This window comes from Mustela nivalis, assembly GCF_964662115.1.
Source record: "Mustela nivalis genome assembly, chromosome: 7".
In the NCBI taxonomy this organism is placed as follows: Eukaryota; Metazoa; Chordata; class Mammalia; order Carnivora; family Mustelidae; genus Mustela; species Mustela nivalis.
Genome location: NC_139026.1, coordinates 76269637 through 76287148, shown reverse-complemented (window position 1 = coordinate 76287148; position 17512 = coordinate 76269637). Strand labels below are relative to the sequence as shown.

The 17512-nt window shown below is 37.5% G+C and overlaps 1 protein-coding gene across 2 annotated transcripts in view; it reads left to right on the top strand.

Annotated features, from left to right (window-relative positions):
* The window catches only part of PKP2 (plakophilin 2), a 91388-nt gene extending 74220 nt beyond the window's left edge, over positions 1–17168 (top strand). Inside the window, exons 10-13 of one of the 2 annotated variants that reach the window (XM_082739499.1) lie at positions 3159–3312; positions 10902–11091; positions 14744–14831; positions 14979–17168. In XM_082739499.1, coding sequence (XP_082595625.1) covers positions 3159–3312; positions 10902–11091; positions 14744–14831; positions 14979–15047 — 501 coding nt within the window. In that variant the 3' untranslated portion in view covers positions 15048–17168. The remainder of the gene's footprint in view (positions 1–3158; positions 3313–10901; positions 11092–14743; positions 14832–14978) is intronic. The other variant, XM_082739500.1, reaches the window with a different exon arrangement.
* Positions 17169–17512: the final 344 nt, after the last annotated feature.

Below are 17512 nucleotides of genomic sequence, written 5' to 3'. Positions count from 1 at the left end.
GGACAAGAGACTTGAACAAAGAATAATATAGAAATGGCCAATAAACACTTGAAGAGATGCTTAGAAACCTCATTAGTAATCAGGACAATATGAACTAGAAGTACTATTTGCAAGTAGCTGACCAACTAATTAATAGTCATTGTCACATATTCCCTAGAGCTGGAATATAAAAAAATCTCTATTTGGTAGATCTATTTACTTTCCTTTTTGAGCAGATTGTAAAAACCGTATCACTTTGGGCTTTATCATTTCCCTCAGTGAATCAGAATAATAAGACTAATACGCTGTGCTTTCAATCCTGGTTGATTAAACATCATTTGAGGTTCCAGACTTCATCAGGTCTTATATGTTCAATGATCTTTTTTATATCCTAACATCAAAGTGCTTTATTATATATAAGAATATATCATTAAGTCGTATAGATAATATAGAAAGCAAGATTTTAATTTTAAAAGCATCTTATGTCTTAAAAATTTTAAGGAATCAATATCTTGTGACTTTTTAATCCATCTCGATCTCCTGAGATGATAATAAATCTTTGGGAAAACTTGATAACGTATTGTTCATATAGTTGAATTCAGTAAACATTTACATAGGATCTCTCATGTTCTAGGTACCATACAAAGCCCTGAAGGGGAAAAAAGAGCTGATAAGATCCATATTCTCCTTCAAAGGAGCTTATGTTCTAATAAGAGAGATTGCAATTTAGTATAGTTGTAACCCAGAGAATTAGGGAGTAATGATAAGGAAAGAAAGGAAAGTGTATGCCAGGCCATCTGAAGACAACTGAACATCATTCTGGAGACAATGAAGAGTCATTACAGGGCTTAATCCTGAGGTAGAATATAATAAGATTGAATTTTAGGAGGATCATTCTGGTGTAAGGCTTTGAAGCCCGAACAGGCATTTTAAAAAGTTGACTGGCAACATTTGGTTCCTAGTGAAGACTAGAGACCATAAATTTGCAGAAATACCATTCCACAACTGCACTATTTACTCTGTTTGGTCGCCCGGTGTAAAATCAGTTTTGTAGTTTTAATGGATGGGTGGAAATAAGCTGGAATGACAGAGAGTGAAGGGTATTGAAAGATAGTTTTTGATGTGTTGGTTCATATGCCTTAGTCTAAATGAGAAAGAAAGGTAAGGCAGAGAGGATTGACAACTTTAGGTGTGGGGAGTAAGGGTTGACATAAAGGCACTGGAGTTCTTGATGCGGCTGAGGAAGAAATATGGTAGGAGTGAGGGAGAGAGAGCAAAAAAGTACAGGAAGTTGCATTCAGAGTCTAACACTGGAGTTTATGTTTTCAGACTCCAGATATTTTGGGGTGAATACAGGTTCTGTATGACTGTGGAATTGATTGGCTCATGTGTAGGAGAGATGGAGGTCAGTGACATTTAGGAAGTCTAGGAACTATGATGTAATTAATGTCCTCATCTACAGTGAACAAGAGATGGAGAAGTCTCCCAGCCAGGCTCTGAAGCCTCCAGTAGATGTTGGGAAAGGACCAGTAGGCCTTGAGATGACAAAGAAAACCCTACAGGACTCAGAAGAGCAGAGCTTTTGCATGTTTGGGAAGACATTATCTAGACAGGACACTGGGAAGAGAAAGGAATGCCAACCTACCTCTGTACCCAAGTCACAGGAGTGGTAGAGAATAAGTAGCCTCCTCTCCGGATGGCTACAGAGGAAAGATTCGTCTCAGATTGGAGCAAATACTTTAATGGAATGTTCAACAAATTAGTGAAAAACAAAGTGTAACTGGTTTCCAACAAAACATTCTAAAATAATGAGTGTTAAACTTCTTTGGAGTTGTGGATACTTTGAGTATCTAATAAAAGTTATATATCCTTTCCCTGAGAAAGTTTATTATAAACACAAAAATAGACTTCCTTTTTTTTATGAAATTTTTTTATTTTTAACTACTCTCTGTACCCAGCGTGGGGCTTGAACTCAGCCCCAAGATCAAGAGATGCAGGTCCACCAACTGAGCCAACCAGGTGCCCCAATGCTAAAATAGTTTTAAGGACCTCCTGTTCCCTCCCTGAAACCTACCCTAGGCCCTATATTAAGAACCCCTGTTCTACAAAGTAGAGTGGTGAATGTAAGGAGAGCTTCTGCAGGAGGTGGGGAAAATAAGCAGTGTTTAGATAAGATAAACAGAGAAGATAGTCACCCTTAACAATGGTCAAGAATTATAGGAATTTCTGGCAGGTGGCCTGAAGTTAGCTTCAGATACAAAACTATAAAGTTGCAGACACAAACCCCAATATTAGAGGTTTATTGATGCTTGGAAGGTTGTGGTCAGTACTCAGACCCCCTGAAAGTAGGTGGCCAGCTTGATTCCAAATAAGATTTGCACATACAGCCTCTGATTGAGAACATAGAATTAGGGTAATCTAACTAGCCATGCATTCTTTAAAAGCCCTACATCTCTTTTCAGAGTAAGTTGGCTCTGTAGAAATGAATAAGTTTATTAAAAATACAAAAAGTGCCAAAATGTGAGCAAGAAGGTGACCAAGGCAACAACCTACAAATGCACTGAAATATCAATTAAGCAAATAGTTCAAGAAAATAGAGAAAGGGAAAACATTATGCAACTAGTTTCTTGACACTCATGTTTGATTCTAAAACATCATCCTTATATCCTTTTCATGATGCTGAGCTGAAAATGTGAATAAAGAGGAAGGAAAGGAAAAGACAGGTTTTATTTATAAACGTACAAAAATATAGCAACTTGCCAAATCCAATATTCTATTTAAAAATACCAAATAAACTGTTTTTTTAATCCTGTAACAAAATTGAAAACATAGTAAGAATTTTTATTTTATTTTATTTATTTATTTGAGAGAGAGAGAGCATGAGCAGGAAAGGGAAGGAGAGGGAAAAGCAGATTCCCCACTGAGCAGGGAGCCCCACACAGGATTCTATTCCAGTACCCCGGGATCATGATCCGAGCTGAACGCAGACACTTAATGGACTGAGCCACCCAGGCACCCCTGAAAGTGTAATAAGAATTTAAAGGAAATATCTTCAGACTAGTTTCACCACAGCCCTAGTTTTCAAAACATCTTGCTCAGTCTCTAGTAATCTATAGAAACTTGATATTATCGTGTGATGTTAATGCAATAGTATTAATAAGACATGCCTCATGCAACAGATGCCGACGTCAGTAGCTCAGACAGTTGTCCAGAAGGAAAATGGCCTTCAGCACACCCGCAAGATGCTGCATATCGGTGATCCAAGTGTGAAAAAGACGGCGGTCTCCCTGCTGAGAAATTTGTCTCGGAATCTTTCTCTACAGAATGAAATTGGTGAGTCAGCAAACGTGTCTGGATGTTGTGAATACATATTGAAAATACAAATGCAGTGAACCATTGTCTTTATCACATTTTCTACTGAAATGTGATAGACCTGGCTTTTGCACCCAAGCATCAAGGTAGGCTTTCTCCCTGGGTCTCAAATAGGGATTTTCTTAATATTCAGCATTTTTTAAATTGTTCTAATTACTATGGAAGAGAAATTAACAAGGTAGGTAACATGTGTGATGTTTTTCAAAAGCCTTCGGCTCAGCAGTCGATGGAGCCTTTTTAACCTGCGCAGTTAGTTCAGACTGCTTAAGACTGCTCTTCTAAAACGTGGAAAATATACACACAGTGGTCTTCCCTTTAGAAGTTTGGTCCCTGTTGCACTAGAAAAAAAAAAATGGACGGTTGTGCAAAAAAGGCAGAAAGGTGGAGTCATTGAATATATACCGAATTGGCATACGTTTGCAACAGTGTGATGGAACTAGAGGGGATTATGCTAAGCGAAGTAAGTCAATCAGAGAAAGACAATTTTCATACGATCTCTCTGATAAGAGGAATTTGAGAAATAAGACAGAGGATCAAGGGGAAGGAAAAGAAAAATAAGATAAAAACAGAAGGAAGCAAACCTAATAAGACACTAAAGCGGATAATACACTGTATATTAGTTAAATTGAATTTAAATTTAAAAATTTTTTTAAAGATTATTTATTTATTTATTTGACAGATTGCAAGTAGGCAGAGAGGCAGGCAGAGAGAGGGAGGGGGAAGCAGACTCCCTGCTGAGCAGAGACCCCGATGTGGGGCTTGATCCCAGGACTCTCAGATCATGACCACTGAGCCACCCAGGAGCCCCAAAATTTTTTAGATTAAAAAAAAAAAATTGGCATGGACAGTTTTAAAATGAATACAATGAAGTATTTGCTCCTTTTTTGAGAGTCTGTATTATTGACAAAGATAACTATGTTACACTATCAAATAATAAAATGTTTTGTTCCTTTGCTTTCTACACAGAACTGTCTGATGAATGTTTGAATTAAGTCAAATACTATAAAATGAGACAATAGGAAGATAACACCAAAATCAATCATGTTTCCTAATGCTCCATAAATCAGTCATTCCTGACAACTCAGAATTCAGTTTTTCACAATCTTCCACTAAAATTATACACAAATTCTTTTTTTGTTTTAGTGAATTGGATTAGTAGTTTGGAATACACACACAGACACACAGCACCAGAGATACTGAAGTCTGTGGTTATTGTTTTACTAATGTCATTTCCAAAGCCAGCCAGCAGCACGATATTGGACAGGCAGTTTCATAAATGGTTTCCTGCCCATTATAAATACAGAGAGAGCCTGGAAACTTTGCATGAATCTAAAAGAAACCTTGCCCTAGGCGCTCTGAAAAATATGAAAGTGTTCTTCTCATTGTCCTTTGTGGACTTTTGTGCTGCACTTTAATCAGGTATATTATCCTTTGACTTTTTTCCCCCCCAAAGGATAGATGGCTCCATCTTTAAACAGTGCTGATGGAGGTAACTTGTGCTCAACCCATTATACACGTGCCTTCAGGGCAAAATACTGTTGTTCCAGTGTTCTACCATCCTCTAAACTGTTGGAAAGATACAAATGTAGCCCCACACTTCACTTTTTTTTTTTTTTTAATAAATAAACACTCTATTTAATTCTTCAGTTGAGCAGGAAATGGTCTTGGCAGAGTCAAGGTTTTTTGTGTTACACTATACTTAATGTTTATTTATTTTCTTTGTTAGCCTACTTTGAGTGAGTTCTGGCTTTGATACATTGCATCTCAAATTTTGTTGGCTCCCCTGGATAATTATAATATTTATACTTTTTCTCCTCTTAATATTTAATGGCTTAACAATGTGACTTCTCTTCCTGTATTTGTCACTTTCAACCAGAAGCTAGATAAATGGAAAATCATTGTTTTGGATGGTTTTATTAAAGAATAACAACTTTAATTTTTTTAAAGATATATGCTCATTTTAAAAATTCAAGCAATTAAGAAAAGCACCACAAATAAAGCAAAAATACTTCCTCTTATCACTCAGAAAACAACTCTTGTTAACCTTAGGTGAATATCTTTCCAGACATCTCTCTATGCCTATAAACAGATGAAAGTTTAGACAGAAAAATGAATAAATGATATTAAAATTGGGTCATACAACATCTAGTGGCCAATAAATCATTAGAATTAGTTTTAACAAAAGTAAACATTCAAAATGACATAGAATCACTGAACTTTGGATAAATTTTTCACTACATTTCAGACATGTTTTAGAAACTGTGGGAACGTGTACTCAAGTTGGTCTCAGTCCTGATTTCTAACTCTTGGCCAAACCTAGAGGAATGTCTTGATTGCACACGCAGCAATATTAGTCTCCTCGATCTCTAAGAGTTCCTCTTTTGTAACTTGTGTATGACGTGCATGTAACACCGCCTGTAGACACATAAAATGGAAGGAAACAAAGGAAAGAAGAAAGGGAAGGAAGGGAGAGAGGGAAAGAGAGGAAAGTTTCTTTTCCAATGTCTGTATTCCAGTTGATCATTTTACTGGTCCTCTTAACTAAAGTGCTCTGTATACTGTAGGTGATGCCCACTGAACATTATCGAGAGGACCAGTGTTTTGTTAAACAGATCTGGCCATGTCCTGTATTATGGAATAGCTGCAAAGGACCATTATCGGATAGTCACAATCAGAATTTATTATGACCGGCCTCATCCACATCCTCTCACTAATGAGGTAGTTTGCACCAAAAGTCTAGTTTTGTTCAATTTATTTTATGGAGTCTGTTATTGTAGTAAGGCTTGTATTCATAAAATTCCAATGAGATCATCTTCATTGGATTCTTTGTAATTTTTAAAATTTTAATTCTAGTGTAGTTAACATGCAGTGTCATTTGTTTCAGGTGTACAGTGCAGTGATTCATCAAGTCTATACATTACTCAGGGCTCATCACAGTTATCTGTACTCTTTTTTTTTTTTAAGATTTTGTTTATTTATTTGACAGAGATCACAAGTAGGCAGAAGGGCAGGCGGGGGTGGGGGGCCGGGGGAAGCAGGCTCCCCGCTGAGCAGAGAGCCCATTGTGGGGCTCAATCCCAGGACCCTGGGATCATGACCTGAGCCGAAGGCAGAGGCTTTAACCCACTGAGCCACCCAGGTGCCCAGTATCTGTACTCTTAATCCCCTTCGCATATTTTATGCATTCCCCCCACCAACTACCCCTCTGGTAACCATCAGTTTGTTCTCTGCAGATAAGAGCCTGTTTTTTTAACTGCCTTTTTTTTTGCCCTTTGTTTATTTTGTTTCTTAAATTCTATTTATGAGGGGTACCTGTGTGGCTTAGTCAGTTAAGCATCTGCCTTTGCCTCAGGTCGTGATTCTGGGTTCCTGGGGTTGAGCCCCATATCAGGTTCCCTATTCAGCACAGAGACCACTCTTCCTCACCCTCTGCTGTTCCCCCTGCTTGTGCGATCTCTCTCTCTCTCTCTCTCGCTCTCAAATAAATAAAATCTTTAAAAAAAAAGAATTCCACATATGAGTGAAATCATATGGTATTTGTCTTTCCTTGAGTGACTTATTTCACTTAGTTCCAATCATGTTTTTGCAAATAACAAGATTTCATTCTTTTTTTATGGCGGAATGATATTCCATATAATACACACTTGGGCTGCTTCTATAATTTGGTTATTGTAAATAATGCTGCAGTAAACAGGGGTGCATGTATCCCTTTGAATTAGTGTTTTCATGTTCTTTGGGTAAATACTCAGTAGTGCAATTACTGGATGGTAGGGTAGTCCTATTTTTAAGTTTTTGAGGAATTTCCATGCTGTCCTCTACAGTGGCGCACCAGTTTGCATTCCCACCAACAATGTACAAGGATTCCTTTTTCTTCATATTCTTGCCAACACTTGGTTCTTGAGTTTTTTCTTTTTTTTTTATTTTAGCCATCTGACAGGTGTGAGGTGATATCTCATAGTGGTTTTGATTTGCATTTTCTTGATGATAAGTGATGATGAGCATCTTTTCATGTGTCTGTTGGCCATCTGTTTTTTTTGGAGAAACATCTGTTCTTGTCTTCTGCCCGTTTTTTAATTGGATTATTTGGTTTTTGGTGTTGAGTTGTATAAGTTGTTCATATATTTTGGATAATAACCCTTTATCAGATATGTCATTTGCAACTATCTCCTTCCATTCAATAGGTTGTCTTGTAGTTTTTTGCTGAACAGAAGCTTTCTCATTTGATGTAGTCCCAACAGTTTACTTCTGCTCAGTTTCCCTTGCTGCAGGAAAGAGATCTAGAAAAATGCTGCTACAGCCAATGTCAGAGAAATTACTACCTGTCCTCTCTTGAAGTAATTTTACGGATATTTAATCGATCTTATTTTTGTGTATGGTGTAAGGAAGTGGTCCACTTTCACTTTCATTTTTTGCATGTTGCTGTCCAGTTTTCCTAACACCATTTGTTGAAGAGACTGGTATTTTCCCATGGCATATTCTTACCTCCTTTGTCGAAGATTAATTGGTCATATATTTGTAGCTTTATTTCTATGTAGCCCCTTGCTTTCATAAGATGACCCACCAACAAAACTCTACTCATTTCAAGGACAGTATCGAGAAGAGGGTTCTACAAGATAAATGAAATTTAAGTTCCAAGTCAGCTTTATGTCAGATAAATAATTTGAGTGACAGGACCCATCTTGATTCAGAGTAGTCATAGCCAGGAATAAATGAAAATCAGTTTAAAATACATGAATCGTGTTTCTCATGAGAGACTTCTAGACTAAAACATTCCATATGATGACTTGGAATGAAATCCTCACGTATTACTTGGATTTACAGAAATAAACTTAAAACTTTTATTTTCTTGGGGTGCCTGGGTGGCTCAGTTGGTCAAGCATCTGCCTTCAGCTTAGATCATGATCCCAGGGTGCAGGGATCGAGCCCCACAGGCAGCTCTCTGCTCGGCCGGGAGCCTGCTTTTCCTTCTCCTTCTGCTCCACCCCCCCCCCAGCTCAGGCATGCACTCTCTCTCAAATAAACAAATAAAATTTTTTTAAAAAATATATTTTCTTACAAATTTAAAGATAGGCACACTTGGTATGGTGACAGAGTATTAGAGCTCATGCAGAAGACACGGATCTGCGTCCTACAAGGCCACTTTGTCACTTACAACACCTTGGCTAGTCATTGAACTGCTCTAACCAGAATGAGATTAATAATCGCTACTTCAAGGATCAGATAAAATAATGTATTTATAAGGAAGTATTTGGACACATCTTGAGATTCTCAATTCCCATTTACTCATATTTACAGATGTTTTCTGACATCCAACTAATGCCTTGGCTTTTTAAGACATTGAGTTTAAGGATTAAATAAAATCTCCCTCAACAACAAGACATTGAGCTGTATCTCTCCCAATAACATGAGAAGGCCTTTAATTTTATATTTCATTATTAAAGATCCCATTTTAATTGTCCCAAAATATATTTATTTAGGCCCAGTCATGTGTGTACGTACATATGCATACATACATATGCTCTTTCTTTTCAGGTTTCTTTTGCTTATTTTCTTTCCTAATGTTACATGTATGCATTTATGTATGTATGTATATTACCAACCCTGTGAAGTAGATACTATTATTCCCCCATTTTACAGATTGAGGAAACGCAGCATGGAGAGGTTAAGTAGCTTGCCCAGACCACACAGCCACGGAGGGGAGAGACAGGACTGAAACGAAAAGTCTGACTTTAGAGCCTGAGCTCTGAGCTCTGAACACTGTGCCTCGATGCTTCAACAACAGTGAAAACCAGAGCTCAGGTCTTTGAGCAGAAGGTGTGTCCTTCCTGTCAGTCAGGTCCACATATTATCAAAGGATGACAAGTTGCTCAGTCCTTTTATTGCATCTGTCTCTGTTTTAGACATAGCGCTCAAAGCTGGAAGTCCAGAGTAAATGTGATGATTGTCTTCAGGAACCCATAGCCACCTTTGGAACTCAGACAGCACATGACTGATTACAATGCAGTGCCCTAGGGAAAGGAGTGCGCTTCATCATGACACATAAACTCAGATGAAGAAACAACAAAACAAAGCAGAAGTATTTGTTATACAACCATGATAAACACAACACCGTATTAAAGAGCTGTGAAGAGCAACAGGCGCGTGCTCTCTATCATTGAAGAAGGGTCCCAAGTAGTAAGAGAAAAAGAAGAAAATACACATGAAAAGAATCATTGCAAAAAATCAAGTATATATCTATATTGCCCAAAATATATACCAATATATTTGACAAGTTATAGTCAAATCATCAAATAGTAATACCTCTTTTGTTACCACCAAAAAAACACAAATTAAAACCCTACAACCTAGAACTTACATATAGAGTGAAAACATAAATTTAAAAGTGTTGCCTTTTTTTTTTAAATAATAGTATTATTTGTGCACTGAAGAAACTAAGCAATACAAATAATTTTTTTGAAAAAAATTTTTAGGTCACCATCAATACTATTGTCAAAAAACAAGTCTTGTTAACATTTTAATGTATTTCTTCTCAGGTTTCTTTTGAATATTTTCTTTCCAAATGTTATTATATATTCTTTTTTTAATATTTTATATTATATATTCTTCATAAATAACTGTACTTAACTTTCACACAGAATACTAATATAAATATTTTATTATACATGTTTCACAAATATTTTTGAGATACATAATCTTTGCAGATGTGTTTTAGAAAATCATATTCCTATTATTAAGTTATGTAAGCTTTTTATAATTTTCCACTTATATATAATACTATAATAAAAACCTCTGCATACGGCTTTTTCTGTTTTTAAAGTAAATGTCTTTAGGATTAATTTCTAGAAGTGCAATTACTGAATCAAAGAATGTGAAAAAATTTTAAATTCTTGACACTTCTGTCAAATTATTGTCATTTCTGCCAAAAGATTTCCAATGTACTGAGAAGAGAATACCATCTTTTGGGGGGGGCACTTGGGTGGCTAATTTGTTTGAGCATCCAACTCTTGATTTCAGCTTAAGTCACTCTCAGGGTCATGGGATCGAGCCCCACATTGGACTCCCTGCTCAGCAGAGAGTATGCTGGGGAGTCTCCCTCCCCTCCACTCACAGGTCCCTTTGCCCACATGCTCTCTCTCTCTCTCTCTCTCTCTCTCTCTCAAATAAATGTTTTTTAAAAATCACCATTTAAGAATCTTTTTAAGGGGTGCCTGGATGGCTCAGTGGGTTAAGGCCTCTGCCTTCAGCTTGGGTCATGATCGCAGGGTCCTGGGATCGAGCCCCACATCCGACTCTCTACTCAGTAGGGAACCTGCTTCCCCCTCTCTCTCTGCTTGCTAATGATCTCTCTCTGTCAAATAAACAGAAAAAAATCTTAAAAAAAGAAGTAAGAAAGATCTTTTTAAAATTTGAGTATCAGAGATTACGTCTTTCCATATGTTCATTAACTAGTTGTGTTTCTTTTAAAAATGTTTTTTACCCAAAATGTGTTGGGATCTTGAGATTAAGGAATAATCCTTCTAATCAAATGTTGATTTTTTTTCTTTTTGTAGCCAAAGAAACTTTGCCTGATTTGGTTTCCATAATTCCTGACACAGCCCCGAGTACTGATCTTCTCATTGAGACTACAGCCTCTGCCTGCTACACTCTGAACAATATAATCCAAAATAGTTACCAGAATGCACGGGATCTTCTGAACACTGGAGGCCTGCAGAAAATTATGGCCATCAGCTCAGGCGATGTGTAAGTCTTACAGTATCTGCCTGTTGGTTATCTCCCCATTCCTCACCATCCCTCCCATATGACATCTAGTTTTGAATGTCCACACATTGAGAACCATGAGTATTATGGCCCAAAAAACAAGATTGTAAAGTTGAGCCAGATGGTCTGGTTCAATTCTTGATAATCAAGCAAGTGAAAAACTGAATTCTCCAAGCCAAATAGTTGCCCATTTACTTCTAAAATATCCAGATAGTTAAACTCCATAATTTCTCTGGGTAGTACGTGGCAACCTTTTATTGACCTAATGAATTAATTTGTTTCCTAGAGCCACAGCTGTGATTTAAAACCAGGAAAATATAAGCAAAGTGGGAGTCCTTCCCACCAAAGTGGGCAGCAAAGGGACTGCTCCTTTCCTCACTTAGATCTAGACCTAGTGTCACACCAGGTACCTTAGAAAAAGCAGTGATAACACAAGAAGTAGGAGGCAACGTAATCAGAAATTCCATCTTTCTCAGTTTTCTCTATCACATCTCTTCCATCTCTCATTCCCTTCTGAGAATAGGAGATCTAATTACAGTAGACATCCCACATCCCTGTTCCTGTGTCTTTTAATTTTTTCCATTAAAAAAAAAGTGATAAAGAGAATGAAAAACGTTGTGTAATGAAATTAATTACTATTAGTTAATTTACAGGCATGGAATCCAAAGAGGGCATCTTTTTCTCTATTTATACAATTCTGAATTGTTTGAGTTGTTAAATAGAAGTTACTTTTGTAAGTAACTAAGAAAGAGATGAAGTGTTATACCCCAATTCTAATGAGTGGTAAAGCACATGGACTTCACCCCTGCTAGACGAATGTGTGCCTGGCCCCATGGGGAAGCACAGGGGTCTGTGGGGTCCTGGAGTCAACACACATCTCCTTCCCCACTCACATGGGCCCCTGTACGCTGCAGTCCCATTCCCAAACCTCATGGGGAAGGAAGACCATATTCAGAGTCAAAGGATTAAAAGGAGCGCTGGTTAGAATTCCCCAAGTCAGAATATTCACCTGATAGAGAGCAGTTGCTCAGTCTTTTTTTTTTTTTTTTTTTTTTATTTAACAGACAGAGATCACAAGTAGGTGGAGAGGCAGGCAGGGGAGGGGGGGAAGCAGGCTCCCTGCTCAGCAGAGAGCCCGATGTGGGGCTCGATCCCAGGACCCTGAGACCATGACCCGAGTCGAAGGCAGAGGCTTAACCCACTGAGCCACCCAGGCGCCCCAGTTGCTCAGTCTTTATGGAAAGATCGAATGATTGCTATAAAACAGAAATGACTTTCGAGTAGTCATCCATGCTTCTAAGCAAATCTCCCTAAGACCATATGATTTTCATTATTTGAGTAATCGGGCATAAAAAGTGCATGAGAATATACCCTCACTTTTAGTATAGCTTAGCAATATATGGGGATGTGCTACTCTGTTCTTTTTTGCCCTGAGTGTCCATTTGCCCTGGCTCAAAAAAATATATATCATCAACATGGAGCTTCTACCAGTTGTGCCTGCTGTTCCTTCCTTGCTAAGTGTTGTATAGCTGACCCGTAATGTAGGGGCTAGCCTGGAAATTAGTTGCCATTTATAACATTTTTTTCTTTGAATAAATGATTTCCAAGTAACAACCAACTTAAAAAGAAGCTGTGATATCAAACCCTTGCTATTCAAAAAACATTTTCCAGTTTTAAATATTAAAGACCCATAGTTTTCATGGATTTATTAGTATTTCAGTATTAGCAAGTGACTCGGAAAAGTCCATGAAGTACTAAAAAAAATCTGTAAAGTGCTGATTTGATTTTCCCTTAATGCAAGACTGGCATGGAAGAGAAAGGCTTTTAGCTAATGAATGAACTCAAGATGTGCTTTTCCATACCGTATTGCATTATCTGTTCATGGTTGCCTGTTTGTAAACTCCTATGACATGAAAAATTAAACGTTTGTTTCTTTGTTAAAAGAAAAAACTCAGCTGTGTGCTTGTTCAGTTGATGGAAGAGAAAGAGCTCTAAGGAAGCATAGATCCTTAGCCAGAAACAGGATGTTTAGGACAAATGTTTTGTTTTGTTTTGTTTTTATTTAAATTCAATTTAATTAACACATAGTGTATTGTTAGTTTCAGCAGTAGAATGTAGTGATTCATCGGTTGCATATAAAACCCAAGTGTTCATTACTTCAAGTGCCTTCCTTAATGCCCATCACCCAGTTACCTCACCCCCCAACTCACCTCATTTTAGGACAAACTTAAAAGCAAAACATCAGGGGCACCTGGGTGGCTCAGTGGGTTAAGCCTCTGCCTTCGGCTCAGGTCATGATCTCAGGGTCCTGGGATCAAGCTCCGCATCAGGCTCTCTTCTCAGCAGAGAGCCTGCTTCCTCCTCTCTCTCTGCTTGCCTCTCTGCCTACTTGTGATCTCTCTCTCTCTGTCAATAAATAAAATATTTAAAAAAAAAAAAAAAAAGCAAAACATCAAAAACTAAGTATATTGTCAGGGTACCTGGCTAGCTCAGTGGGTGGAACATGTGACTTCTGAGATCAGGGTTGTGAGTTTGAGCCCCATGTTGGGTGTAGAGATTACTTAAAAAATAAAGAAGAGGGACGTCTGGGAGGCTCAGTCGGTTAAGCATCTGCCTTTGGCCCAGGTCATGTTCCCAGGGTCCTGGGATCCAGCCCCATGCTGGGCTCCCTTCTCCACCAGGAGTCTCCTTCTCCCTCTGCCCCCTCCCCCTGCTCATTCTCTCTCTTTCTCACTTTCTCTCTCAAATAAATAAAGTCTTTTTCTTAAATTGAAGGAAAAAAACTTAAGTACAGTGTCCAGTATTGTAGTGACTTGGATTTATAACGGGAGTACATTTTCCATTCACTCCATACAAAAACAAAGAAATTTGGAAGCTATTGTAACAAATATTTCAATAAGAATTTATTATATTAACTTAAAAATATTACTCATACTCTCGTAGAATCACTAAGTCTAGAAGGTAGATATATTTTTCAGTCATGCTTTCCTGAATTTGTATTCTATGTATATGCATTATAAATGTACAAATATATTTCTATTCTATAAATAGCATATATATAATATTTAATATACATATATTTGATTTATTTATTAATGTAATATAAATAAATGTAAATAATGTATATAAATATATAAATTTTATTCTATAAGCCAAGGATTTATGAAATCTAAGGATATATTCCTTGTAAATATCAGGAATATGCTCTATAAAAACTATTTGCTGGCCTGTGCTAGTGGTTTTAAGATTTTTTTTTTTTTAAATATTTTATTTATTTGACAGAGCGAGACCACAAGTAGGCATAGAGGCAGGCAGAGAGAGAGGGGGCAGGCAGGCTCCCCGCCGAGCAGAGAGCCCAATGCGGGGCTCGATCCCAGGACCCTGGGATCATGACCCGGGCTGAAAGCAGAGGCTTTAACCTACTGAGCCACCCAGGCGCCCCAAGATTTTTTTTTAATAATTTTTTTTTTTTTTAACCCAATGTGGCCCCTGGCCTTCAAAGCTCACCATCTAATTCTCTTGTTATGGTGAGTGTCCTGACTTAACGGATGGCTGCCGAGCAGCAGCAGTTAAAGATTTGCGGAACGCCCACAGACAGCATCCTGATCTCGGAATGCCTTTTTCCTCTTTTCAGTTATGGCTCCAACAAAGCAAGTAAAGCTGCTTCTGTTCTCCTATATTCCCTGTGGACGCACACAGAGCTCCATAATGCCTACAAGAAGGTAAGAACACTAAAAAGGTCTGGGTTGCAGTTAACGGCCACATCGTAATGGCCTGTTTGTCTGCCCCAGGCGACACAGCACTAAAAACTCCATTTTCGTGTATGACAATGTTGTTACCTTTCACATTTCTGTTTGTTTATTCCAAAGGCTCAGTTTAAGAAGACAGATTTTGTCAACAGCCGGACTGCCAAAGCCTACCACTCCCTTAAAGACTGAGGAAAAGGAAAAAGTGCTCTCAGAAATCTCAACCTCACCATTCTCAGCCACAAAAAAAAGCCTCAAAGGAAAACACCTATTTTTCTACTTCCCAGCCCAAGAAACCTCAAAAGAGCATGCCCTGTTTCTTAGCCTTTTCTATTTCCAAGGTCCCCAGAATCCAGAAGACATATAGGCAAAATATAATTTTATTAGTCTTCCAGAAAACTTTTTCAAGTTTGCTACCAGTAGATACTGGCAACAGCCTCACTTTTACCCTCCACAGACTGTGGTCCTTGTGATCGGGATTCACGGTGCAGGGCCTCCCAGAACCGAAATGCGAATTCATGTGGAATGAGCATTAACAACAAACAAGGAAAGAAGAAGATGGTCCTATTACCAGGATTTTAACAGTTTGGTTTATGCGTATAGTCCTTTCCTGGTTTCTATATTTTGTCTCTCATATGCACATTGCTTCGCCATTGGCCATGAGTGTATTGTTCTGCAGTGTTGAAACAGAATGAAAACGACGAGAAATATTTGCAGGAGAAAATTTAATGGCAAAATTATATGTTTGTTTACTTTGTGCTTGTTTTTATCCTCTTGAATTTTTTTTTCTGATTTGAAATGAACTGAAGAAATTTAGGTCACATTGAGTGTGCATGACTCTAAGAAAACGAAATTGAAATGAAGTGATCATAGCAAATTTAAAAATCTTCTCACAGAGAACAGCGACTATGGTTATGAAATTCTGTGTTCCCTCTAACACTTAAATATAGTCTTGCTCAAGGAAATACCTACCCTATGACAACACCATGAAATGCAAATCTCTCCAGAATAGTAGGATTCAATATGATCTATTACCTGGACTTTTTCAGCAACTTCAGTGTTCTTGTAGAAAACAGACTCTATACTCTTCAGCTACAAAAGGAAATAAAAACCTCTCAAACTGCTGCATGAGCCCAGGGCACTGAAAACAGCTCATTTAATAAATTACATTATCAATCAGCCCAACTTTGCCCAACATTTAAAAAATACCACCTTAGAGAGCCTCTAAATCTCATGTGATCTTCCTCAAGCCATTATTTTAAGTCAAGGAAATTACAGAGCAAAAAAATGAAGACACTGTGTTGAGGAAAAATATGTCAAGGCCATGCAGAAATGATATGGGATATACTAGTGTTGAAAAATTGACATCATCTGTTGAAGTGAATCTGTTACAAGTGTTCTTTTAACTGAGCGATGGTTAGTACCATTTACGTAAAATTAGTCTTCTCAACTACAGTTCTGTTATATTTTCCTTTTTAAAAAAAATAAAAATCTGACAGTGTTTTCTATAAGAAAGTAAGAAGGAAAAAAATCCTTCAGCTCCCTTTGGCCAGAGATGTATAATAGAAAAATAAATGCCCATTTTCAAATTGAATGTGTACTTAAGTCTTTATTATCTTGAGAAGACAAAATTCTTTTAATTTTAAGAGCTTAATGGAGAAGACTCAGAATACTAACCTAGTTCAAAATGAAATTGTTAGATACCAATTTTTAAATACTGAAGAGAAAAACCATTTCTTTTTCTAGAGCTTTGATGAATAATGTTTGGAACATTTTTTATTCCTCTACATAACTGATGGATGTTCAAAAGTTTCTGTGTTTTTTAATGCATTAGTAGAGCCTTCAATATTAAACACAAAAGGAGGTCAAAATAATGTTGCCTGCATTGGTATCTGTGTACATCTGATTTATTTGTGTATCACAGTATATGTGCTATGACTGACACGGCATTTGAAGATTTGACCTTATAAACTTACATTGCTAAGGGTTTAATACTTTGTAATTGTTTCTATTTCTTCCCTACTTAAAAGCCTAGATTCTTTACAAAGAAACACTTCCTGCAAGAAAACTGGAATTAGCTAATGACTAAAGCATGCCTCAATGGAGAGACATACTAATGTGGTAGATTTTAGTAAATTGAGTGGGTCTGTGACCTGACAAGATAGGCTGGTTTGATCCGCATGTCCTTCTTTGTTCACTCTGCTTACCAAAAACCTCACTATTCTACTATCTTTGGATACCTCTGGGGGAGGTCCTTGTGTGCTGAATATCAGTTTTGATCTCAGGTCCACACAAAAAGCTTTTTTTTTTTTTTTTTAATATGTGTCCCATCCTTCCCCATGTCATCAGATTTGACAAGCTGAGTGGAGCCTTTTTGTCTATTTCTGCTAAGAGTTCCAAAGGACTGCTTCCTTGTCAAGAATTCTTAATGATGGTGTGGCATATGGGAGGTCACTGCCCTGGCTTTCTGTCACTGGAAACATTTGTTTATACCTGATGGAAATAACCAACGGGTTATCTGGCAAGATAGGGGATTAACATGTCAAATGGGGAAATACGCAGCATGAGTAGATAAACCACTTTAAAATGAATTTAATCACCCTCTGAAGAAGCAATTTCTCAGAATAAAGAAAGGAAATGGGAAATAAACATTTCAA